The sequence below is a fragment of the Nothobranchius furzeri genome, chromosome 14, assembly GCF_043380555.1.
Source record: "Nothobranchius furzeri strain GRZ-AD chromosome 14, NfurGRZ-RIMD1, whole genome shotgun sequence".
Classification (NCBI taxonomy): domain Eukaryota; kingdom Metazoa; phylum Chordata; class Actinopteri; order Cyprinodontiformes; family Nothobranchiidae; genus Nothobranchius; species Nothobranchius furzeri.
In genome coordinates, this window is record NC_091754.1 from 41,375,578 (window position 1) to 41,401,468 (window position 25,891).

General features: G+C 42.7%; 1 protein-coding gene across 8 annotated transcripts in view; it reads right to left on the reverse strand.

Moving 5' to 3' along the window:
* cadps2 (Ca++-dependent secretion activator 2) overlaps positions 1-25,639 on the reverse strand; it is a 221,702-nt gene extending 196,063 nt beyond the window's left edge. For 3 of the 8 annotated variants that reach the window (XM_054746515.2, XM_070544122.1, XM_015965638.3), the window contains exon 1: positions 25,093-25,638. In XM_054746515.2, the coding sequence (XP_054602490.1) occupies positions 25,093-25,437 (345 nt within the window). In that variant the 5' untranslated portion in view covers positions 25,438-25,638. Of the gene's footprint in view, positions 1-25,092 lie in introns of all 8 variants that reach the window. The other 5 variants (XR_008564370.2, XR_008564369.2, XM_054746518.2 and 2 more) reach the window with 3 other exon arrangements.
* Between the last annotated feature and the right edge of the window lie 252 nt (positions 25,640-25,891).

The following is a 25,891-nucleotide window of genomic DNA, read 5'->3' on the forward strand; positions in this document are numbered from 1 at the left end:
ATTTGATTTGTCAAATAATACTTCCGCGTAAAAAACAGCTGGTTTACAAAAGGTTGATGTATGACACGGATGGAAATGTTTGAACAAAACATTTATCGCCGTTTTTGACGTGCTTTGCGATGGGCCTATCGCACGTCCTGTTATCCCGATGACCATAATTTTTCGATATATTGTGCAGCCCTAGCCCTGACCTAGTTCACTGAAGAATGTTCACTGTTAAAATGGACATTTGCTCTAGGGGAAAGACTTAGCTTTAACCAAATCACTAGTTATCATTACTTGCATAAACAGCATTTTTAGATTCCCAGTCAGTCACCAATGTGTCATCCCCACAGGACAGAGTTTACCCTAAATCAGCAGTACTCAATAGGTGTGCATGCAATGAGATGTTATAGTGTAGCCTGGTGTAACGAAACGCCAGCATGATAGTACTTTGCAATGAAACTTCAACTGACCCAAATGTAATCAGATTTAAAACATCCTGTGCATATGGGAAAGAGTTCTACTTCCTTCTTATTGCCAGCTGATGGTGTGTATGAAGGGAGGAGGAGAGGAGATGTGTTTACCTTCTGGGAGTGACTTACTGAAGCACAGATATCTTTGTGCAGATTAGTTTCAGCTTTAGATAACATGGGTGGAGCAGATTCACTCAGCTCAATTTTCAGGAATGTAAGATTTAAAATTTGGATATCTCACCCGCAGCTAAAAGTCGCCCTTTCTATGAGTTTGTTTCAACTGGCTAGACGTGTCCCTCTCTTACTCTGCTAAATTTCCTCTGTTCATTAACGTCTTTTCACTGTTGGCTGGCTCTGTTTTTATGCGAGATATCACTTAGAACTAGGACTTAATGAAGACTTGTGATTTTATTTTTTTACCGTGTCCTGTCCACCTGTGAAGCAATCAGAATTTATGTCTGAATGCTGAAGACAAGCCTTGCAGTTTTATTCTCACAGGTGGCGCATTATAGCTTCTGCTATAATGCCATGCTAACTAAAAACCTGTTACCCACAATGCACCTTGCCTGCTGCCTGTTTGGCAGTGGGATGGCTCTCAGTCATGGTTCAGGTTCTACGTTCTTTCTAATTTTCTCCGCTTGCTATTAGATAACAAACAACATGACACACACATCACCACGGACGCTAGCCAACGGGGCAGTCAGCCATACTCCATCAAAGAAAATATAAATACATCCTTTTTCTAAATAAACTTGGCTACCTCTATCTGTTCTTGACTCAAAGAACAGTCCAGGTGAAAATAGTTGTTAGACTGGCCAGCTGTTTTGCATCAGAACACAAGACAGAAAGACTCGGCAGTCGGAACGAGAGTCCAGAACAGGGAGAGGCTGGATGCTAGGAGATGAAGTTTCACTTTTGTTACAAATGGACAATCACCACACTGGCAGACTGGCTTTGCCACAAGCTTAAGTGTGGTATGCTATTTTGCTAGATTACGGTAAAATCACGAATATTTAAGTAAATACCATCTAGAGTTCACTGATTTATGTCAACAGCTTACAGAGTTGAGATGTTTACAGATGATTAAAACTTTAGACTATGAATGATTAAATGTAAACACTAACTTAGTAATCTATTTGATCAATCAGTCACAAAAAGGACACATGCACAGAGAGCTGCCATAAAAGCAGAAGGGAACTGCTACAGCACTGACCCTGTGGAGTCGTAATATAAAAAAATGGAAACATCTTTTTTTTTACATGTCTTACTCCAACAAATTGTAAAATCTAATTGAAAATTCACAAATGAAATTAGATTTAAAAAATAACGGGGTGAAAAGACTGAGCAGGTAATGAATATGTTTGTTGTAATAACTAATGGAAGACCTAAAAGCAGCAAATACTATGCGAATAATGACTGACTGACATAACGAGATGAGCAGCCACAGATTCAGACACGGCTTCGCTCTGAGTTCCTGTTTTATGAAGACAACTGATTGCTTTTACAATAGGTGCAATTTTTTTGTTTGCCTGACAAATAAAAAATTACAGAGAACACTGCAGAGAAATCAACAGAATAACTGCAGCCCTGTTGAAACTACAGTTTGAGAAGCTTTTAGACTTCAAGAATAAGATGAGTCACACTGTACTCTGCACAGCTCCAACTGCTCACACTCCACAGCTCTGCAAGGTATGGTTTAATATCCTTAAAGAGGACTAAATCAATGTATTCCTTTGGAAAAATAGCGAAATTCCTGTAAGACTTAAAGATTTAAAGGACCTGTAATAGGCCATTTTACACCTATTGAGTAGTACCATTTATAAAATATCATTTTATTTCATGAGCCATTCCTTCTACCCAGAAATAAGACTCATGGATTAGATGAAAGCCCACAGATCCCCACTGACATGTTCCAGTCCGTTCCTGATGCCCACCAACCAAAATGGTAAAAATGGTAAAAGGTAAAATGCCTGTATTTGTAAAACCCCTTCTTGAAGAGTTCTACAACCCCCCAAGGTGCTTCATTCAATTCAAAAATACTTTATTAATCCCAGAGGGAAATTAGAGTTTCAGTACACTCATTTCTGAGATCAGACATACATACGTACGTAGACACATGGCAAGAATTGGTGACCGTGGTCATTCGCAACCCAAGTCGCGCTACCGTAATAGATCAAGAGGGTTCATATGAGGATAGTCAGGTGGAGGGAAAAAAAGGCACTTCAGAGTTACCCTCCACAGGGAGGGCAGCTTTGCTATGCAGAAAAACATCTCAGACAGGTATGCACACAGACTTCAGACATTACACAACATAAGTGTCCACTAGGTGGGGAGGTAGGGTTGGGACTCTCCTCACTTCAGTGCGTGCAGCCGCATGGGGCAGCGCTCATCACCTCCATTTGGACAGGGGAGGGAGATAATGGGTTAGAGAGCACAGTGACTCCTAGACGGTCCCACGGCCTTCACCGGTCACAGTCCCGCCCAGGCTGAGATAGGGAGAAAGAGATTCCATAGCAACGGCCACATTCCCCATTTTTTTTGAGGGGGGAGTTATCACTTCAGCCTCACAGGCTCCAAGGGTACCAGATTCAGATAAAAATTGTTTTGGAGACGGACAGAGATCATTTCCTCTCTGCCTTATGTTCTGTTGGTCTACAACCCCTCTACATCCATTAATGGTGTAATTAATCGATCCCAATCTGTGCTGATCCGTCCACTCGCTCCTTGATGCAGGGCCTGAAATTCACTTCTAAAAACAGGGGGGAATTCCCCCCTCACATATGTCTGTACAGGGGGTATTTATATATGGGGGGGGGGGGGGGGGGGGATTACAGAATGTGCAGTCTTTTTGTTGTACTAGTCATACCTTACATCACGTTTATAAGCAGCTTTCATTGGACTCCTGCAGCATTCTCATCTTCGTTGCTCTTGTCCCTGTCTTTGTTTCTTTCCTCACACAGAAGTTAAAAAAATAAATAAATACAAACTTTCCAGGAACTACTTGTGGGATTAACAATAGGCCTCAACATTGTTGTATTCTTACCTCAGAGTGATGCATTTATTAACTTTTTTTAATCTTCCTTAGTGGTCCTCATAGCTGCATCTGTGGCCATCTTTTCTTTTGTCTGAATGTTGTCTTTTTCTTGGCCTCTAACACTGCATCTTTCTCCATTGTAATAACTTTGAAGTGTAAAAGTCTAATAAAAATGCTCCTTTTTGCTGCACTGGTATTAGAAATTATCTGAACAATTTTCATTGCTGAAGTTTGTTGTCCAACTCTCTGGGCTGCATCTTTCCTCTTGTTTGTGCTTCTTTATCTGTTGTCTCCCTCTTCGCTTCTTACTCTGATTTCTGTCTCTGAATTCCTCTATCTCAAACTGATGGATTTTCATTAACCCAACTTTTAACACAAACAGTTTCGTTGATGTGGCATCAAACACGATTGCAACTCTGTACATTATTGTATCTGTTAGCTCACAGTACTAATTAGTTTTGGAGCAGGGTTCTCCCACGCTCCGCTTGGTCCTCTGTCCTCTCTGTCTTCTGTCTCCTCTGCTTCATCTCTTTCCATTTGATAAAAGCTTTGTTGAAATCAAACTGCTCTTGCGGAGGGCCAAGCTCTGAAATCAGCATCAGATTGGTGAGATTTGTGTTATTCAGAGAATTTCTGAATCTTGTTTTTATCCTGTTTTGCGTGCTGAATCCACGTTCATATGACACACTGGAAACTGGGATGACTAAAGCGATCTTAATGAGCTTCTCCATTTCAGTGAACACACCCCGAAGGTCACTCAAAGCAGCCTCTGCAAACTGCTGGAAGGTCAATGAGGCGTACGAGTCACTGGAAACCATAGTTTGCTTCAGCAAGTCAAACCCCGAGCGTCCATCCACTGCACTTATATAGTTTGAGAAGTGTGCAAGAAGGTTGTCGAGTTTTTCAAGGCCATAATGAGAAAAGTTCTGACTTTTTTGCCATAATGGCTTTTTTTTTTGGCTCCAAAATTGTAAACCATGACAGAACATCCAGTGTCTCACAGGGGAATCTTCTCTCAATCTCTGTTATTAAAGATCCCACGTACCTGCTCTTCATGTCATCAAAGGCTGGTTTTTGGGTGTGGCAGTCAAAAATTTTGTCTCCGTTAAACTTGTTTCCATCAAGAGAGCTGAAGAATTCCATTTCTGCAGGGCCAGGGTGGACGATTATTTCCTTCGGGGCTTCTTTGGTACTTTCAACCATTGGCTGTGCTGTGGAGAAGTCCAGATCTTCTCTTTGAAAATGTTTTGAGAGAAGGCCTACATGCATCAGTACGTCCTTCATCATGTGACAAAGAGCCACAAAGTTAAACTGTCTCACAGCTAGTAGCAGACCTTTAGCTTTGTCAGCATCTTGTGCATTAGAGGAAGCCATGTGCTCCAGGACATCTCTCAGGGATTTCAGTGATCTACACACTACTGACACTGCATTGTGAATTGTCAGCCACCTTACTGTATGTGGCTGGGTGAACTTCAGTTGGGGTTCATCCCGCTGTTTCTGCAATTCATGCAGCTTGTTGCTTCTGACAGCAGAATTACTGAAAAAAATAAAAATTGATCTCAAATCCTGCTGAAACCGTTTCACCTGTGGCACGGAGTTGGCTGCATCACTGGCAGCAAGTGCGAGACGATGAGCCGTACAGTGGATTCCTACCAGGTCTGGGTTGTATAGCTCTCTGAGTTTTTTTAATAACTCCTTGTCTGCATCCTGTCATTACAGGAGCTCCATCAGTGCAAACTGCAGCAAGTTTTTTTCCATCCAGTTTTTTTTACATCTTCAACAATAGTGTCTACTCTTCCATCAGCAATTTCAGAATTCCTTATCAGTTTTCTTTTGACCTTGTTGTCATCTAGGAATCTGACATAGATAATCAGTCATTTGGTGTTACTAATGTCAGTAGATTCATCCAATATTAATGAAAACACGGGACTTCTTTCAACAGCTTTGTCAACATCTTCCACAAGTGTGCTTGCAATAGCTTGCTGCATTTCTGACAGTCCTTTTTCATTGACGTAGCTACCATAGCTTGATGTTTCTGTAAGTTTTTTGAAAGCAGGACACTCCATTTCTTTCAGGAATTTAACCACATGGCAAATTTAGCTTTTACCATTTCATTTTTTGCAGTAAAATATGCAGTTTTCAGGAGCCCCTTCATTTCTGCAGCAGACTGTAAATGTGCATCGATAGCTTTGGCCATTACATTTTTTTGCTGAATCCGCCTCACGTTTTATTTCTACTGCTGCAGTGTGAGACACACCATCAGCGTGACGGCGTAAAGTTGATGTTTTGTAGCATCGACTTGCAAAAGGCACAGCGCCGTACATTTTACAAATGGAGCAGTTCATTTCACCATTATTATTTTCAAGCCAGAGATACAGTCTGAGCCAGTTAGCCTGAAACTTATCTTTAGGCTGCTTGCTAACGTTACTTTCAGTGACGCTACCTTTTTGAAAGTCCGGAGGATCTGTCTCATTCACAGTATCGCTGGAATCAGCGCTACCTCTCGCCCTGCCTCCAGCGCCTCCTCCCTCGCTGCCTTCCACGCTGGGGATTTCTTGTAAAGTTTTTTTGGGAGCAGGTTCCCCTTCGTCAGAGCCGGATTAAATAAATGGACTACACTAGGCAGGCTGCATTTTTAGCCCCCCCCCCCCCCCCCCCCCATCGATGTTATGTAATGAATTGAAATCTGAAACTTACAAAATTTACTTATAAAAGTTCATTCACATTTTACATAGCCTAGTTTTTGGTTACAAATTGGTTGTTTGTATGCCAAAATAAGTCATGTGTTGTAGGCTGTTGCCTCTGCTGAATCAGAAATTCTGTGTCAATTTTCTGAGTGTGAACTTATTGTTTTGCTATTTGAACATTAATAAAATTATTTGACAAATAATTAATAAAACCAGCAACACTTACCAAGGAAACCATTTAGCATTATCTACTCCGGGATAATCTTCAGCCTTCCAGCATCACATGGCCTCAGTCACAGCAGAAACACGCCTAAAGAAATGTTCCTTGGTTAAGCTTCAGTCTATGTCTCCAGATTTCCTCTGTGATGCAGAAGAATATCCAATATTTTGAGAGGGATAGTTTAGTGCAAAGTACTCATCAGTTTGGTACCACTTTGCAGGATCAGATGGGTAGCTAGTTGTTAATACCCTGTCTGGGTCTAGAGGCTCCTATAAGACTATATTGGGCTCACTTCTGGCTGGCTGCTGTTCTTCCAGTTTGTCCTTCTGTGAAGGCGCTGATGTTGACGGCGTTGGCGCTACATCGTCTTCCGCCGCATCTTCCACTGCGTCTTCGGGTTGTGTCTCCTCCGGGTCTTGCTCGGGCCCGGCCTCTGGCTCTGCTGACTCGAGCATGTTCACAGCTGTCGGACGGCTGCCCGAGCAGCCCGACAGAAACTTCTGTAAGGCCCCCCGCTGTCTCTTCTTTAGTTCCTCTTCATTTTTTTTTTTTTTTGCGTTTTGCCACACCCGAAAGCATCGTGAAAGTTAGCCTACTCAAAAACACCTGCTAGCTTTGTTGTGTCCCGCTCTGACTCTGACCGCTTCTCTGACGTCCTTCATTGGGTGGCGCCTTAACCCTCTGGGGTCCAGGGTGTAATTTGCCGTCAGTTTTCCTTTGTATTTCCAAAATAAAAACCATAACCACTACCTTATGTGGTATCAATCTTTTCAGCACAACCTGGACTTTATGAATCTATGCTTATTTTTTATATTTGGACATAATGGGGTTGCATATTAGACCTTAAATCACTCAAAAACATAAAATCTGAATAGGAAAAAAGTTGTTTATTTTACTGTGAAACCAACAAACATTTATGACGAATGTTTTTTATCATTTAGACTGGTAATCTAGACTGTACATTTATAAAAAATATGACTAAATATAGCAAATAACTAATTTAAAAAAATTATTAGCTCTCTGGGATCCAGAGTGTAAATCACCGTTTTTGACTCATTTTGGTTTGTCTTTTGTATTTTCTAATAAAAACAATAAATATTGCCTTATGGGGTATCATTAATTTCAGGACAGCCTGGACTATCTGAATTTATACTTATTTATTAATTTGGCAATAATATACATGGATTTTGGAGAGAGAAGAGTGGCTCCGTCTCACGCCGAGATCTGACAGCTGCGCGGCGCCGCCCACTCCTCTTGTTGGATCTCTGAGGAGCTGGATCTCTTCCTTCATCCTCTACCTCATCATGACCCAACTCTTCTATGAGGAAGGATGGATTTGCCACATCGTCATCAACATCCTCGCTATTTGCCTCAGACTCCGGCTGCGAGTCTCCGTCCACTTCCTCTGCTTCCAGTTCTAAAAACAGCCGTACTATCTGAACTGCCTGGTGGACATTTATCCTTCTCATCATCCTTTATATAAGCCTAGTAAAAGCCTACTAAACTGCAGCGACAATATATCTGTCCGGATCGCTCCAAAATACAAAGTTTACCGTCAATATCTGTCTAATTGTTTGTTGTTACTCCGTTCGCGCCACTACTTTCCCTGCGAAGCGGCTCCTTTTTGCGCACATCTCGTTACTCGTGCAGCCTTCCTTTCTCTCTCTCAGCTACATAATACTTTTTGTCAGCTGAATATGTGAGACTTCCACCAACAGCAAAAGGATCTCGTGTTTTTGTGGGTTTTTAATGTTCACAAGCACATTCCCGCTCACAGATTACTAAACCGCTGTTTTGACAAGTTATCAGATTGTCTAAAAATAGGTCATTTTTTAGTTTAGTATAACTCCGCTTTTACGTTGCCTATTAACAAAATTTAAAAACTGGGGTGTAGTTTATAATCTCCTTTTTAAAGCCGAATTGAAACCGAAACTCAGGGAGGCGGAGTCTTGCTGCTACAGCGTCCCAAATCAGACCTGTTCAAAAGACGCGTATACTTGTCCGTGGACCCCAGAGGTGTGACGTAGCCAATGAAACGGTCTATGGTTAAGATAAACATTGTCACTATTTTTAGTTAATTGATAAATTATTTAAACAAATTGTAGATTGGAGTCCTAGCTAAAAATTCTATCATAGGACATTTGTACATTTAATTTTTAATTTATTTATTTATAATTTTGTTCCTCTGTCTGGGCCCCATCCAGCCAATCAGGCCCTAGGCACGTGCCTACTTTGCCTTTGCGTTAATCCGGCTCTGCCCTTCGTTGTTAGATTTCCGTTTTAACCAGCGGTCCATGTCTGCGTGCAGGCGTTAAATCCGACAACCAAAGCACTGCTTTGCTGCTAGCAAGGGACTGAGCTCGTATTTTGATAAGTGGAGAAAAAAATTATTATCCAGCGCGCCGCCAGTCACCAAGATGAAGAACAGGTCCGATGTTGTGGGATTTTAATGGCTCCGATACAAACGTCCACATTCGCTGCAGGCTGTGCGGGACTTTCCCGCATTATAAAACTAGATTTGCGAGAAGCGACTATATAACGCGCAATACCCACAATCCCGCAGTGAATTTCAGGCCCTGTTGATGGAATCCACCTTTTGTGCCAGAGCCTGAATCTCAGCCAAAGTTCCAAGCTTACGACTCATCTCGACAAAATCAGTCATCCACCCATTCACACACTGGTGGTGATAAGCTACATTGTAGCCACAGCGTCCCTGGGGCGCACTGACAGAGGCACTGATGCCAACGGTCCCTCTGACAACCACCAACAGGCAAGGTGGGTTAAGTGTCTTGCCCAAGGACACAACGACAGCGACAGACTGAGCGGGGCTCGAACTTGCAACCACCGATTACGGGGCGAGCACTTAACTCCTCAACTCAACCCACCGTCGCCACCATCTATATAACCATTCAGCCAGTGGCTAAGATTTTTGTTGCACTCACCACTGGAAAGCACTTGGAAAAACTATGTGTTGAAGAAGTAATCTGTCTGAAAACCAACTCCGGTACTGGCGGTGGTTTAGCAAGGAGTCTGAGAAATGATGGTCTCATTCTGGCTCAGTGTTTGAGAGCTCCTGAAGATCAAATCCAACCATTTCTACTGAGTTAACTCTTCTTCAGGAAGACTGGTCAGAAATCCTCTTGCAGACAAAAATATGCTTTGGGGTAGGGCTGCTCAATTAATCGAATTTTAATCACGATTACGATCTGAGTTTTGAACGAATATAAAAACAAAACAAGCCGATTATTTGCTCCTCCCACTTGCGCTGCCCTGAGTTGCAAATGAAGCGCTCCTCCCTGGGTTGCCAACTTAGCGACTTTGACGCTATTTCTAGCAGCTTTTCAGACCCCCTTCTTGACTTTTTAAATCTTAAAAGTACCTAGCGAACACCTCAGAAACATCTCTGGTAACCCTTAGCTACTTTGTGGATAACTGCCGTCGACATTTCCTGCAGGTTAGCTAAACACTCCGCCTGCACTCCGGACCGTTCTTCAGGACATTAGAAAAGGGAATGATGTAGTGATGTGTCGGTCGCTAAAGAAACGGCTCTTAGAGTCGGCTCTGTTGGATTAACCAGAGTGAGTGACACACACACCGCACCTGCCACTAAAAACAGCTAAATGTGCGCATGTGGCGTGCTAAATACACGTGCAGCTTACCCCGATTGCTGTGAGACCGGGATGGAGGGTGGGGGGTGCAGCTGTGGTTGGGACAATTATTACATTAACTGATAGACTTGTAAATAAATAGTTTATAAATTAGGGCTGTAGCGACGCCTCGATTACGTCGACGGCTCGATTCTAAAAATTTGTCGACGTCAGATCCGATAGTCGATGCACCGCGCCCACTTGTTGCATCCACAGGAGTTTGTAAATAGAGGAGGAATCTGCATGTTTTTCCTCTAGTTCGCCCTCTTCTCCACCTTCACTAACATCTCCGCCAAATACCGAAGACCCGGAACAACGTCCGTTCACTACTAGATTCCTTTCCTGTTTTGCCCGCCTTCGTCTCCCGGCAACGGACAACAACTTCCGGGGTCAGATGCGCTGCTCCGTCTCTACCGGAGATGTAGAACATCACCGGGAGCGTTTCTCCCTTCATAAAGGAGCTTCTTTCAGACATTAGGAGAGCTGTTTTGGTGGTAGCAGTCTCTCCTCCGTGCTGGTCTGTTTGCTGCTGGGTGTTTTTGGTTCATTTATACTTGGTAACTTGAACGTAACGTTGGTAAAGCTACTGTTAGCATTTTCGCTAACAGCTTCTTGCGTTTGGATAAGCTGTTACGTTTTGGTTTAGAGTTCATCTTTTTTTGTGGCGTAGATCTCCCTTTTATTACATTTAGAGTGTTGTGGGTTTTCGGTTTCGTTTAAGATATCACCTGAGTTTGGTTTAACCACCCAGTTTAGAGTTGGACCTTTGGATATTCTTATTTTGATCCAGAACCCTGTAATCTTTGCCCAGTGGGACATCCCTACTTATTTGTACTTTTGTTTTAATTCCCCACGGGCAGAATTAGTTTTATTATTCCCAACCTGTGGATGGAAAGATTTATGTTTTTTTGTAGTTGTAAATAAACCTGATCATCATTTTAACTTTTAAATCCCATTGTTGTCCCTTCCTTTTTGCACACGAGCCAAACTCCCCAGGAAGGGTCGTAACATCACTCGCCTCACGCACATAAGTGACCAAAACAAAGCAGCATAGAGACACTCCGTCTCCAACCACCTCTCAGGCAGCAGCCTGCACTCCCAAGTTCTACACGTCACCAGAACATAACCAACCAACACAGTAAAAACAGTGTTATACAAAATGTAAGGCCTGTAGTGTTTATTCTCTTACAGTAACAATTTATCAAATTTTCTGAGGAATTTATTAGAGATTTTTTTGGTTTTTATTAACTGTGCAATAGAAAAATAAACATTAGATTAATTGTCTAAATAGTCATTAGAATAGTCGACTATTCGATAAAATAATCGTCAGAATAATCGTTTTAAAAATAATCGTTTACCCCCAGCCCTATTATAAATAAGGTAGAAATAAGTTCCTCACGCTGATAAACAATAACTAATCTGAGGACACGGTGCTAGTGTACTCTCCTACAGCACATTGACACGACTCAATAAATGGTATGCAACATTTTGTGAACATCACTTTGCATGTATTTGTTATAAATGCCACTGTATAATTCTTGCTGTCAGTATTTGCAAGATATTGGTATTTGGGTCTGTACTGGTTAGACTTAAATGAGTTAAACCAAGGTCTATAGCCCTTGGGTCATAGACTATGAGCTATAAGTATATTGGTCTTTTTATACTGGGAATCAGGAGTTCCTTTAGTCATCATCTTGTTTCTTATTTTTTGTCCTGATTGTGCCCTGAGCAATTTTATGACTGAATAAAAACAAATAAAATCAACAAAAATTGAAAAATCGTCCTAAATGATCGCAATCTCAACTTCAGTCACCATAATCGTGATTATTATTTTTGCCATAATCGAGCAGCCCTACTTTGGGGTTATAGGCACCATTTAAAGTTCAGACTAGATGAGAACACTAATACCTTTATCACAACTGTAGAGCTACGTGGAGAAACTGGGTGTTAGTTTTTACAGTCCAGAGGAGCAGAGAACTGGACTCAAGCTTCCCTGGGAAAAAATAAATAAATAGGGGGGGGGGGGGTGTTAAGTAGTAACAACCCCATCCAGCTGTCTGCAATTGATTAGCAAAAAGTTGTGGCCCTGGAGGGAAGCAGCAGCTGAGACAAGAAAATGTGTGCATGAAGCCAAACACTGCCTTGGGGTGTTTTTTATGAAGAAATAACAACATGGTTGTTACAAGCTGGGCTGCATGGTGGCACAGTTGTTAGCATTGTTGCCTCGCAGCACAAAGGTTGCAGGTTTGAAACTCGGCTGTGGCCTTTCTGCGTAGTGTTGCATGTTCTACCCATGCATGCGTGGGTTTCCTCCAGGTACTCCGGTTTCCCCCACAGATCACAACATGCCCGATAGGTTATAAACTGTAAGTCGCTTTGGATAAAAGCGTCTGCCAAATAAATAAACACAAACAAGTGCCACCTGCTGGCGGCAGAACGTCTGCGGTGCTATATGCTCCCTCTGAGATTCAGCACATCGGACAGCTCTACTACAAGGGGCGCAAGGAAGATCAGCTCCATGGACAACACCAATAGGAAAGCAGCGCCGATCAGCACCAAGGACAGCGCTGGGGCTCAGAATGAGCTCTTCTCACCACAGCTGCAGAGGATTAGCTGATGAGCAGCAGGTTACAACAGAGGCTGCTGGTATTTCCTGCTTCACAGGACGCGCTGCTTAGGTATTTGGCTCTTTGGAAGGATATTTCAGAACCAGTGTTTCATCTCGTCTTAAAGTTATAGGTCTTTAGGATCTTGGGGGAAGAGTTACTGATCTTCAGTTACAATCAGAGTGGGATTGGACATTAGATAACTAAGTCTTTTGGGAAGCAGCTTTGATTTTTGTTTGCCTTCTTAGCTACACTTTGTTGTGCTTTCTCCCCTTTTGTTTTCTTAATCTAATCTAGTGAGCTTTGCTAATATAAAACAGTGTTAGGTGGATGTGTGAAGTGAACATCCAGGTTATCTGATTATTGGTCTTTGTTGTTGTCCTGTTGTGGGCAGGAGGGCGACTGCTGGGTGTCTCCTGCGAGGGCCAACTTTGGTTATTTCCCACTCATCTCCCAGTAGGGTTGAATTTGAGTCATTATTCTTGGTTAATTCATTTACCTGCAACTGTTGCCTTCTCAACAAGGTTTTGTGGCTTCTCCTGTTGTTCCTTCTTGCCACAGAAGCCCCCAAATGAGGCTTGAGTTTTGAAAACATTCTTACAGACTAATCTATTTTATGTTACAGAGCCTCTTCTTAGCAGAGCCAGACCAGAGTCAGAACAAAATAGGTGTGTTTCTATTATCAGAATTTTAAGGTAAATTTACAAGAACTTCCCAACATGGGAGTGTCTCCACTTCATTCCACTTCACGGCTGTTTTCGGGAACTTTCTGAGTACCTGGTCAGGGGTAGGTACTTGGAACGGCCCGGTAGTGTAGCTGAGCTGAACACAGTGGAATTCCCCCTCAGCCATTACTAAACTCCCAAAACTGGTAATTTTCCCCACAACGACTTCATTCTAGGGGCTTCGTTTTCTCACAGAGCGCCATTAAAAACTGAGTTTCTTCTGGTCATTAAACACCACATTTTCCATCACACAGCTGCACTCATCCTCTGAAAGTATTAAATTATGTACTTCGACAGAATAAATGCTTTTAATGTTATTAATGTTACTGTGGATGCTTTTTGGAGCTGATCGGTGAGATCACTCACTGCCAAAGCAGTCGTGATATGATGATGTCTGCCCAAGGTCTGCAAGGGCTTAATTTGAATGACGAACAACAGCTGAGAGGGCCGGGAGATTGTATCTCCTGGTCAATTTCCCCATCCCAAAATTTACTCTGAAGTTCCAGCAATAGAAGAATGGCTTATGGTCAGAAGCTCCAAAATGTGGCCTGGCCTGCCAGATTTGTCCTCTGTCTACAGAGAGAACAAGTCTGGTTGTGCAAAGGCATCACAGAGAGCAAAAAAACTATGCATGCACTTGTTTTGAAAGAAGATGACATTTCTGTTCAAACGAAGTTTGATTTTAAATCCGAGTAGCCAATATTGCCCGTTTTCTCCCACATAATTCAACATGCATTTTTCAGGATTATGTGCTGAATAGGGTTGTCACGGTAACCGGTATAGCGGTAAACCCCGGTAAAAAAGTTGACAATAAAAACAACAGTCTCGTTTTTAAAAAACTAAACTATCTCGGTGGGTTTACTGTGGCCACAGTTTAGGCACGGTGACCCTTACCAGCCACCGTCGCTTCTGCTGAAGTTCCCGCGCACACGCACTTTTTAGTTTGCAACCAAAACTTTGAAGCTGAAATAATAGAGGTGTGAATCTTCACTTGTCTCCCGATTCGATTCGATTACGATTATTGGGTCAACGATTCAATTCGATTCGATATCCCGATGTATCACGATGCATCACGATTATTTCATATTGATTTGTTTTCATCGATAAATAGAAGATGTCAGATAATTGCTTTTTATTTTTTTAATCAAAAACGTAATTGACACAACCTGCCATCCCTCAAAATCTCTCCATCCACAACAGGTTAGGAGAAAACATTTTAAACATTTAAGAAGATTTAACAAAGTAAAACAATCTGTTTCCTGGTTCAACACCACGCCTCAGGCTGAGAAAACACGCTTTGCAAAAACTCACAAAATCTAAAAAAGGTACTGAAAACCTACAGGACACATAATGTAATAATACAATACATAATGTGTTCATATATGAGTGTTTAATGTCTCTGAGCAGCTCTAGAGTCAAATATTTATGCCACAGTTGAAGGGTGTCAGAAATAACACCAAATGAAATGTTTGACTTAATTTCATTTGAACCCGGTGGTTCATTTCTGAAATGTTGGAGAATGAATCAAATTCAGTTTGATGCAGAAAATAATAAAACATAAAACAAATTCTACACTCCAATAATATTTAAGATGTGTGTTTTATTCTTTCTGATAATAACACCAGCAGAAGGCTGTGGGCTGGATTAGGATTAAATTACCCAGCTGATGGATCTCCTTCACTAACCAGCTAACTACAAACCTTTCCACTAACCTGTCCTGTGGGACCCTCACCATGTAACCCTCATGCTGTCTCTGGAGGAGCAGATAGGAGACAAGACCTCCTGCAACTTAAAATGCACCAAAGCTTCCTCCCAGTTTGTCTTTAAGCTGAATTTAACATCAGTTTATCATCATGACACTAAATAATAATCTCTCTCTCTCATTTTAACTTCTCCGTGTTCCTAAATAAAAGAGACGGACGATCACGCTGCAGCCGCCGTCATTGACCCAGCCCCCTCCCCAAGACCGGATCTCCCTACATTACAACAAGCAGTCTGACTGAGCGCTTCCAGGAGAAATAATAATTAAATTAGGAAAATAATAATGCGTGTTTGGAGCATCGGTTTGGAGGAGCGTCCGTCCGTCCGTCCGCCCGTCCGTCTGTCCGTCCGTCTGTCTGTCTGTCGTTGATCGAGCGAGACGAGCGCCGCGTGACAACCCGCTCAATTAACATAATTCACGGCCCAAATCCAACAGAACCGGTCGGGCTGATTCGGTTCCGGTTTGGTCTCGGGTTACAACTCAGCGCTCAGCCCTGCAGTACCACATAAAGGCGGAGGTAAATGTGGAGGATGCTCACTCTGACAGATTTGGATGGTGCGTTGGTGCCGCCTTTAAAAAAAACAAAACTACATTCCACTATAATCGATTATGGCGTACTCCTCTACGATGCAGAATCGTTTATGTCCGCATCCCGATGCATCGATTATTTGATTATTTTCCTCAGCTCTATGAAATAATGGCCGAAGGAGGAGACGGCAGCGCCCAGGACATCCATCGGCCCTCAAAGAAGACTAAATCGGAAGTATGGGCATATTTTGGATTTCTGAAAAATGCTGAGGGACAGTTAATAGAAGACTGCTATCCTGTTTGCAGAACGTGCAGGAAATAAGTGTCTGCAAAAGGCAGCAACACTTCGAATCTAATGGCACACCTGCATGACCATCACCCACGTCTCTACAGCCAGTGCATGTCACAGTCTGCCCCTGCCTCCCTGACTGTGTCTCTCTCCTGCCCTTGATTAGTCCTTATTGTTTTCACCTGCCCGTTGTTTACCTGCCCATGTGTTCCTCATTTGCCCTGTGTATTTATACTTCCCTCCTTGTATCAGTCTTGGTCAGATCATTGTGGTTTGTTTGTCATCGTTGTCTCGTGCAGTTCGTTCCCGCTCTACCATTAAATCATTTTTCCTTTATCCATGCCTGCCTTTTTGCCTCTGGATCTGCTCCACCACACATGGTCCATCTACTCCTACACCCGCAACGTGACAGTGCAAGGTAAGTTAACATTAGCATTTTAGCTTAAATGCATGACGTGAGGACTTTTGGTTGAGGGAGAATGCAACGAGTCACTACATACTGCAGCCGCAGCATCCTCTGCCAGCATTTAAACCGTGTCACAGACACCCCCATATTTAAATGATGTTATGCATTATAGCTCCCATGGCACAGATGAGTTGGTCGCCACTGCTCACCCTATTATTATGAGTTTAATAATGGTTACTGATTGATGACATTTTCCCTAACCTGCAATGATATATCATATGAACTTGAAGGACACAAACCGAGGACGATAATATTTTCCTGATATAGTTTTTTTTTAGTTGTCTGAAACTGTAACACACTTCTGGCACTATAATTAGTACATTTAATACCCTCAAAGTGATCAACAATGCATAGTTATAATGAATTATTGGAATTAATCTGAAATATGCCTTGATCTTCCTTTAAAATGCCCTGTGAGATAATACATTTTTTGCCAATCCTTTTCTTTGGAGTTAGCAAAAAAAAAAAAAAGGTATAGGCAAACACATGATATGTATATTGATATGAATAGTTGAATAATAATGATTCAAAACAATAATGACACGGATTTTTTTTTAATATATTTCATTTTTGTTTACAGAGAGGAGCAGTGGGACAGACAGCGAGGCAACGAAGTACCGCTACTGGATCATCAGTGACACAGACACTTGAGCAAGCATTCCAAAAACAGACCGATTATGTGCCTGCATCCCAAAAGGCTCAAGAACTGACTGCAGCCATCGCCTATTTAATAGCAAAAGACATGACGCCTTTCTGGATAGTCGAGAGACCTGGCTTTCTGAGGATGATGAAGGTTGCCGTACCTCATTACAAAATGCCTACACGCAATTATTTTTCTAAGACTGAAATCCCAAAAATGTACAACGCAGTCAAAGCTGATGTTAAGAAGAGCTTGGCTCAGGGTGAATTCTTTGCTGCCACTACTGACCTCTGGACCAGTGAAAGAGGGGGTGGTCTACCATACATCAGCTTTACAGTTCATTATCTCACCCCAGACTGGCAACTGGAGTCACACTGCTTAGAACCCCAGTTTTTTCCAGAAGTTCTCTCTGCTCAAAATATTGCAGAGTTTTTTGAAAATATGTTGGAGGAGTGGGAGATAAACAAGAAGATCTGGTCTCCATAACCACAGATAATGCAACCAACATGACCAAGGCCTTTGAAGAGTTTCCAGATGTGTGGCTTGGATGCTTTGGTCACAATTTGAACCTGGCCATCTCAAAGGCTCTGAAAATACAGAGAGTTGAAACAGCGGTAAGGACCTGTCGTCATCTTGTCCAAGGCTTCTCACGGAGCTGGAAGAGAAAGAGAGGACTGAGAGAAAAGCAAGCTGCCCTCACCTTGCCACCGCTGGCTCTCATCCATGACGTTGAGACCCGATGGGGATCGACATACAAGATGCTTGAGCGGTTTCTCAGCCAGCAGCAGGCAGTCTGTGCTACACTGGCTGCAGAAAGAGGAGCTTGGCATCTGATGCCCAAGGACACTGACATAATTGTCATGGAGCAAGTCTGCCAGCTCCTTGAACCACTGAGCAAGTTTACAGATGCACTTTGCTCAGACACACGAGTAACTTTATCAGCCATTAAGCCAGTCCTTGACCACATCACTGGTGATGTCCTGGAGGAAAATGAAGAGGAACCAGCTCTGACCAAGCACATGAAACAGGCAATGAGAGAAGACCTAAACAACCGGTACACAGAGAAAGCAAAAGATGTCATGCAGATGGCTTGTTTCATTGACCCCAGGTTCAAGAATAACTTCTTAGATGCCCCTGTGGATGATGTAGTTGACCGCTTTGTTCAGGAGGCCTTGAAGCTGACCCCTGTACAAGTCAGGCAGGAACCACAAAGCACCAGCAGGAACTCTACAGCAGCATCAGGAGGGAAAGGCCTTGCTGGGTTACTAAAAAAGATTACCTCAACAAGGCAGCAGCGATCTGAAGAGGGTTCAGGTCCAGCCACCCCAGAAGATAAAGTCTACATGTCTCTGCCATCCATTCTAGCTGATGATGATCCACTGGTGTGGTGGAGGGGCCATGCATCAGAGCTGCCTCATCTTGCCAGGCTGGCTAAAAAGCTTTTGTGCATCCCAGCAACTAGTGTTCCATCAGAGAGAATATTCAGTGCCAGCAGGTACATTCTTTCCTCTCTTGGATCACATCTTCAACCAGACAAGGTTAATATGTTGACATTTTTGCATTTCAACCTGAAGTAAATGGTCATGCATACAGTCATGATGCTGGTTGCTGGATGATGCATCTTATTTGTTGATGATGAAGAGAAATACACAATTAGTTCCTTGTCATTGATTTGTTTACTTTTTCAATGCCATTTATACTTGAACATTTGGATTTGATTACATAGTGTAGTAGTTATTTTAGTAATTTGTTTAAAGTGGCTATTTATTTTAAATACATATTTTTTAAGGTTGACTTGTACAGTGCTCAAGTCAAGTGTGGACTGGAGTTTTAGATTTTCATTTTGATAATGAAGAAAACAAGTATATGAGAAAACAAGTGGTGTTTCTTTGATTTGTTCACATATTGTTTATGTTTCGAATGTTTGGATTTGTATAATTTAAACCTGCACTGACTATTGTAACATGTTCCAGAAAAAGAAGCTATTTGTTCCTTTACTTGTGAAAAGTTGCACTTTTGCTAAGGCTTTGTGTTATTTTAGGTTTAATATAAACACTGTTAAACCTTTTCAGAACTATTTCAGTTTGTGTAGAACAGGACTATCAATGCTTTCTGAACATATGCAACACCGTTTAAAAAATACCGCGATAATACCGAAAACCGTGATAATTTTGGGCACAATAACCGTGAGGTTAAATTTTCATACCGTGACAACCCTACAGCTGAACTGATGCCTGAACAATGCTCTGAGTCGAGGCTTCTATCCTTATATTTTGTCAGCTGTGGTATTGCTTTGACATTGTCTGAGTGGAACCAACATGTGAGCGTATGCTATATGACAACTGGTCAGAAGCCGCTATGATGAGAGCCTGTGGAGGGGGTCAGATGTGTATGTCTCACACTCGCTGTGTGCGAGTTGGCAGCCCTGGTGAAAGAAGGATGGTATAACGGTTTTTTCTGTCATGTTTGTAAATATCACTGTACATTGCAAATGATGTGCTGCAGCTGGAACTTGACTTGAAAAACATCATGAGCTGAAGTGAAATCTTTTCTTTTTTTTTGGGCTGCGAGGGATACTGAACATTGTTTAGTGTACCGTTGCCAGAGATGGTTTGATTTTATCTTCAGCAGCTCTCAAAAACTGCGGCACAAAGTTTTAGTCTGACATTTCACAGATGAATGCTTCACAAACCTCCACCAGCACCAGAGTGGATATTCAGACAAACTGCTAAATAGCTGTAAAGTTTGTTGTGTGAACTTCAGAAGTGTGTGTGTGTGTGTGTGTGTGTGTGTGTGTGTGTGTGTGTGTGTGTGTGTGTGTGTGTGTGTGAGATAATCATCATGTAAATGATAAATGGCCTGAATTTGATAGAGTGCCTTCTAGGGTTCTACAACCCCCCAAGGCACTTCATTCACCCATCCACACACACATTCATACACTGATGGTGATGAGCTACAATGTAGCCACAGCTGCCCTGGGGGCGCACTTGACGGAAGCAAGACTGTCGAGCACAGGCACCACCATTGCCTCCGAACACCACCAGCAGGCAATGCAGTGAATCGTCTTGCACAAGGGCACAACGACTGTGACAGACGGGGTTGTAACCTGCAACCCTCCGGTTACAGGGTGGGAACTTAACTTCACTGCCACCATCACCCTAAACAGCATTGCATTAACTTCATTCACAAATTCACAGCTGTGATCAGGTTTGTGTACGTGGTTTTGTCGTCTGTGATCAGCACCCAGACATCAAATTTCAGAAACAAAAACAGCAGCAGAACAAAAGCAGATTTGGGGATTGTTATAAAACATTCTGGACACTAATACTAAAGTATTCGGAAAGCAAATGAGAAAACAAATGATTTATATTTCTAGCCAGCTGTACTCTTCTTTCCTCACATGGGGAAGAGGAAAACAAACATTTCCTCAAACATTCCAAACATTCTCTCCAACTTTCCAGGCCAACATTTCCTGGTTCAGCACACTGCTCCTCTCTGCACCACGGAGGATACACAAAGTCATGTTTTTCCTTGTGTTTAGCTCCTTCCCTGGTGGGACATTTAGTACCAGTGACTGTATTGCTAGTTTGATTCTGGTGATGAATATGTAGTACCAGATATCTGTGCTCTGATATTTTCTCCGAGACATACTGTTTAGGATGGATGAGGAACAGATCTGTGGAATTTCATCTAACATCAATCAATCAATCAATCACTTTATTAAAGACATATTAAAGTCCAAAAACACATAATAAAAACATGAATAAGTAAAATAGGTAAAAATACGTGCAAGTTATTTTAGGCTCACATAAAGTTTAAGACGCCAATAATTCAACATGTAGAATAAAACATGACAGAACTGCGTGTGGGGTTTGTCAGGGACAGGATTATACTGTTCTTAGAGTCCCTTAATCTACACATACTGCTGTATATGAGATTCCGTCTCACTGCAGGACTTGTAGCTTCCATAGGTGGGCAGTGTACATGGGGGTACAGTATACTTTAACAGTGCAGTTTTCACAGGTACAGAACACATTCCAAATCTACGTGTCAGTGTGTTCGCCTGTATATACAGTAGACAGCACTGTCTGTAAACGTCCACATCGTCTGTCAGGTCAGCAGATATGTGATGTCCCAAATATTTAATCACAGTACATTCATTTAGCACAGCACCGGATAGAAGGAAATCTGGGAAAACCAGCTTACTGTCCTCCTTGCTTCTCGTGATTAAAATACAGCTGTTGTTGGCATTAAAGGTGATGTCAAACTCTGACCCGTACAGAGAGCGGACCCTCAGTAACTGCTGAAAGCCAGCACTGTATGGGCAGAAGATCACCAACTCATCTGCATACATTAAGTGGTTTATTATTGTCCCACCCACCACACATCCAGTTCTGCAGTTAAGCCGCTTCGACAGAATGTCCACATAGACATTAAAAAGAAGAGGAGACAGAACACTTCCTTGTGTAACACCATTACAGACCTTAAAAGGAGAGGACACACAATTACCCCATTTCACGTACATAGACTGGTGAGTATACCAAAATGATAAAATCCTAATTACAGACTTGGGAACACCCCTGTCCTGTAATTTATAAATTTTTCATGGTTAACGTGATCAAAAGCCTTTGATGCATCAATAAAACCCATAAAAGCGGTGGAATTATGCTTGTTACTGTACCTATCATCTTTCTGTGAGACTGGTAGGGCAGCACCCTAGCACCCCCTATGGATGAGCTGCCACTGCCTTCTAGTCTACTCTCTTCCCGCAGCCTCCAGTCTTCCCCAACACGCTCCAGCATTCATCCGCTAGCCAGTGGCTAAATCAGCATTGTTTTCTTGATCTCCACAAAGACCACCTTAGTTTTGATAACCACGTCAATGGAGTGATCTCCTCCTCCTTTTTCCACCTTCGTCAGTTGGCAAAGATCAAACCTTTTTTGTCACGACATGATCTTGAGACGGTAGTCCATGCTTTTATTACGGTGTGATTGGACTACTGTAACTCTGTTTTATTCTGTGTGAACAAGAGCTCAATAGCCAAGTTTCAAATGGTCCAGAATGCTGCTGCCAGATTTTTAGAGGGCAAGCGCAAGTATGACCACATTACTCCTGTCCTGGCTGCGCTTCACTGGCCACCCATTCATGTAAGGATTTGTTTTAAAATACTCTTATTGGTTTTCAAAACGTTAAATGGTTTGGCCCCTCCTTACTTGGTGTCACTGCTTCAACCGTACACCCCTGCACGGTCACTCCGCTCAAAGAACCTCATGCTCCTCTCGGTCCCAAGAACGCGCCTAAAGACACGTGGTGATATGGGCCTTTGCTGTGGCAGGTCCTAAGCTTTGGAACGAGCTTCCTCTCAGCATAAGGGCCTCCACCTCTGTTGCGGTTAAGGCAAGGCTAAAAACCTACTTTTATGATCTGTCTTTTAACCTTTCGAACTAGTTTTATTGTTTTACTTATAGCAATCTGTGCACTCACTGTATTTTTATCTGTATCTTGTGATACAATGTTTTTATTTTCTGGACTTAATGTTTTATGTTTTTACTTGATCAGTGTAGCGCCTTGGTGGCATCTTTTTGCCTGTAAGGCGCGATTTACAAATAAAGTTGAGTTGACTTTACTAACAGCGATGTATTCTCCAAACGTTCCAGAAATTACGTGCTTCTATGAGGGCTTCTTCTCAAACGTTTTAGACTTGGGTCTCCTTTGGCTAGTAATCTGTGGAAGTTTATGTGCAGCATACACAGTGTGTCCACCGGCTCTGGCCATGGCTAACAAGCAGCTCGTGACGTCCATCTCCACCACACCAGCCGTGAGCCACGATTAGCTGGTGGCTGAATCAGCATTGTTTACTTGATATCCACAATGTGTCCCTGGCTCACCAACCCTTGTTCACCAGCCATGGCTACAAAGCAGCCAGCAATTGCTCCATGTCCATTAGCTGGTAGCAGTCAGCTTGTTTACATCGAGGCACCATAATCCACATGAAACAGGTGTTGTGGTAAATTATGTTCCTGTAAAATATTCTGTTCTCCTTAGGCAGTCAAGAACAATTATTTCCACAGAACTTTTTTTCCATTATGAGCATCCGGATCAAAGAAGGCCTGTTTCTGAGTTGTTTTGGTAATATTCTTCAACTCGTCAACCTCTGGTTGGCTACACAAATTATAACATGAGAACATTAAAACTGGATCACTCTGGTGATTCAGCAGTTCTGGAGAAAAGCTTCAGACCGGCCATCTGAAGAAAGACCTCTTTAACCCATCAAAGCTTTTGACACGTCGTCAAACCCTTTTTGCACCTGCAAAGCTGATACAGCAACAGTTCCTGCAGAACAAGCTGATATTGTTTAGACTCCTTAAGAGTCCCAGATGCGCGGTTCCATCCATCTGTCGTGACCTGGAGACAACTCTAAGACCGGTCTAGTAGAGCCACAGTTTCTTCTACGGACCTCGGCGCCTGTAAGTCCGAGGACTTCGACATTCCGGATCTATCATGAGGGTCTTCGAGTAGGTATGTAAACATGAAAGATTGCGTCTGATGTGCTTTTGATAACGATCAACTTCATAGCTTAACGCAAACCAAATTCTTTTGCATCCAGAACTCAGCTCTCCTAGATACGGAAGTTCTGATAACATCACATTCACAAATATGGTAAATGGCCTGTATTTGATATAGTACCTTCTAGAGTCCTGGAACCCCCCAAGGCGCTTTACAACACTTAACAAAAACATGTTTAGCCGTTAAAAAGGTGAGGCAGTTGAATACACAGAGTATGCACGTGCTGGCGCAGGGTCAGGGTGGTACCACCTCTGCTTCAATTTGAGCCAGGAAAAACCCTGATAATGTCAAAGGCCAAAACATCCCATGACACAGAGGTATGCTACTGATGATGCATACAGCAAAATCAATCCCTCCCGTGAATTTACCATATGCCATTCATCAACAAGTAATCATTTGCATGTGCTCGCACAGGGAGCCTCCATCTGACCGTGTGTTTTCTGGATTCTAATTCCAAATGTCTGTGAGGAAAGCAGCCATTTCCCAGGTAACTCCGTGTTAGATCAGCAAGGAGCTTCCAAGTGAGCTTACAGAAACACGAAAAACAACAGAGAACATCACTGTGCTGAACACCATCATCATCATCATCATCATCCGTGTGTCATACACAGGACACGTATGTTTTATAAAACTGTTTTACACCACATTTAATGTCATAAATATGAAATCTAGTGTCAAAATCTGGAGTATGAATTAGTTTCCCCTCACTTGAACCTTTAATATGAGGCATAACATAAGAATACAGGAATAATTTACTAACAAAACTGTTCTTCTGAATATAAACACCTTAACTTTGTTTGTGTAAATTTGTCTACATTTATGACATCTGTGGTGTTTATCTTTTTAGTTGTTAAACTTTTATTAATCCATTTAAAATGACAGGAATGGGACTTCTGATATTGGCCCACTTTTGCAAACAGAACCCCACGTTTGGCCGTGTTGTTGAATCCAGATACACAGTCCTTACAAATTACACCACATAATAAAGGGTCAAATTATTAAAAACAATACGTTCACAATGATTAGAGCTTAGTCCAGAATTGTACATTTCAGAGACGATTAATGGCTCCTACTTTTGACAAAACATTCAATGCACCTGTTCCCTATAAGTGACGAGCTTTTCAAGCAATATTGCAAAATATGCTACAGAAAAACATCACGTGTTCAATCCCAATCATGTCTCAGCGCATTAATCACCCATAAGACCGATCAAATCACAACCTGTGTTAACCTTTTGGCCTACAGGTAAACCACAAACATGTTTAAAAATCTATTTGGGAAAAAGATGGAATCCGATTACTCAACGTTTGTTGAATAAAAGTTATTTATTTTCATCTTATTCTCATGTATAGGTCTGAATGCTTCTGAAGGTAGAGGTGTGTGTGTGTGTTTTAGTCAGGTCAGGTGTGTGCTTGGATGCTAATACTCCCAGCAGACATCTGGTGCAGCTCGCGCTCAGCTCTCACCTTTTGCTGCCGACGGGCCATGTCGGTAGGCTGCTTGGCGTTGAACGGGTAGGCTATGCACCGCAGGACAAACACGTAAATCTGCAGTTTGGTTTTCCTCTCCTCTTCCTGCTTCCGGAGACGCTCGCGCTCCTTTCGCTCCTCGTCTTCACTCGCGGTGACGCTGTCTTTCTTTGCACCTTTGCTGCCGGGAGCTGCTCCAGGTGAGGCGGTCCGCCGCTGCTGAGCGCCCCCGCGGCCGCGCTGGTGTGCCCGCAAGGGGCCGGCTGGTTTCTTCGGAGGCTCCTGGACAACTTCTGAGTCGGACTCTCCGCCTGTCTCGTCGCTAGACGACGGGTCCAGCATGGTGCAACACGTGAAAACACCGCTTCAGACTGACCCTAGTTCAGGTGGTCGTTTGTTTAAGTTGACGTGGCGTGGAAACACTCCGCATGCTGACACCGCGCTGCGCTTCGGCAGCCACCTGACTGAATGTTGGCTTTTTGTTCCAGTAGGCGGAGTTTCGCCGAACGAGCTTCGTTCTTTCGCACCGAAGGTGCGTCGCAAGCCTTAGGGTATGGCAAGCCAAAACCGCCACATTACGCCACTTTCCCAACCTGTTTAGTTAAGAGACGGCGAAAAAAAAACTCTGTTTGACGTCGTAAAATACGGCGAGAACTCTCCATGAACGCCGTATTTGACGCCAGCCAGAGCCGTTCTTAACGGTCCCGTAGAAAGCCGGAAAAAACGACGTTTTTACGGACCTTGAACGCTGCTTTTTTTCGCCGCTCTGTGACATAAAACGCCACTTTGTGACAGT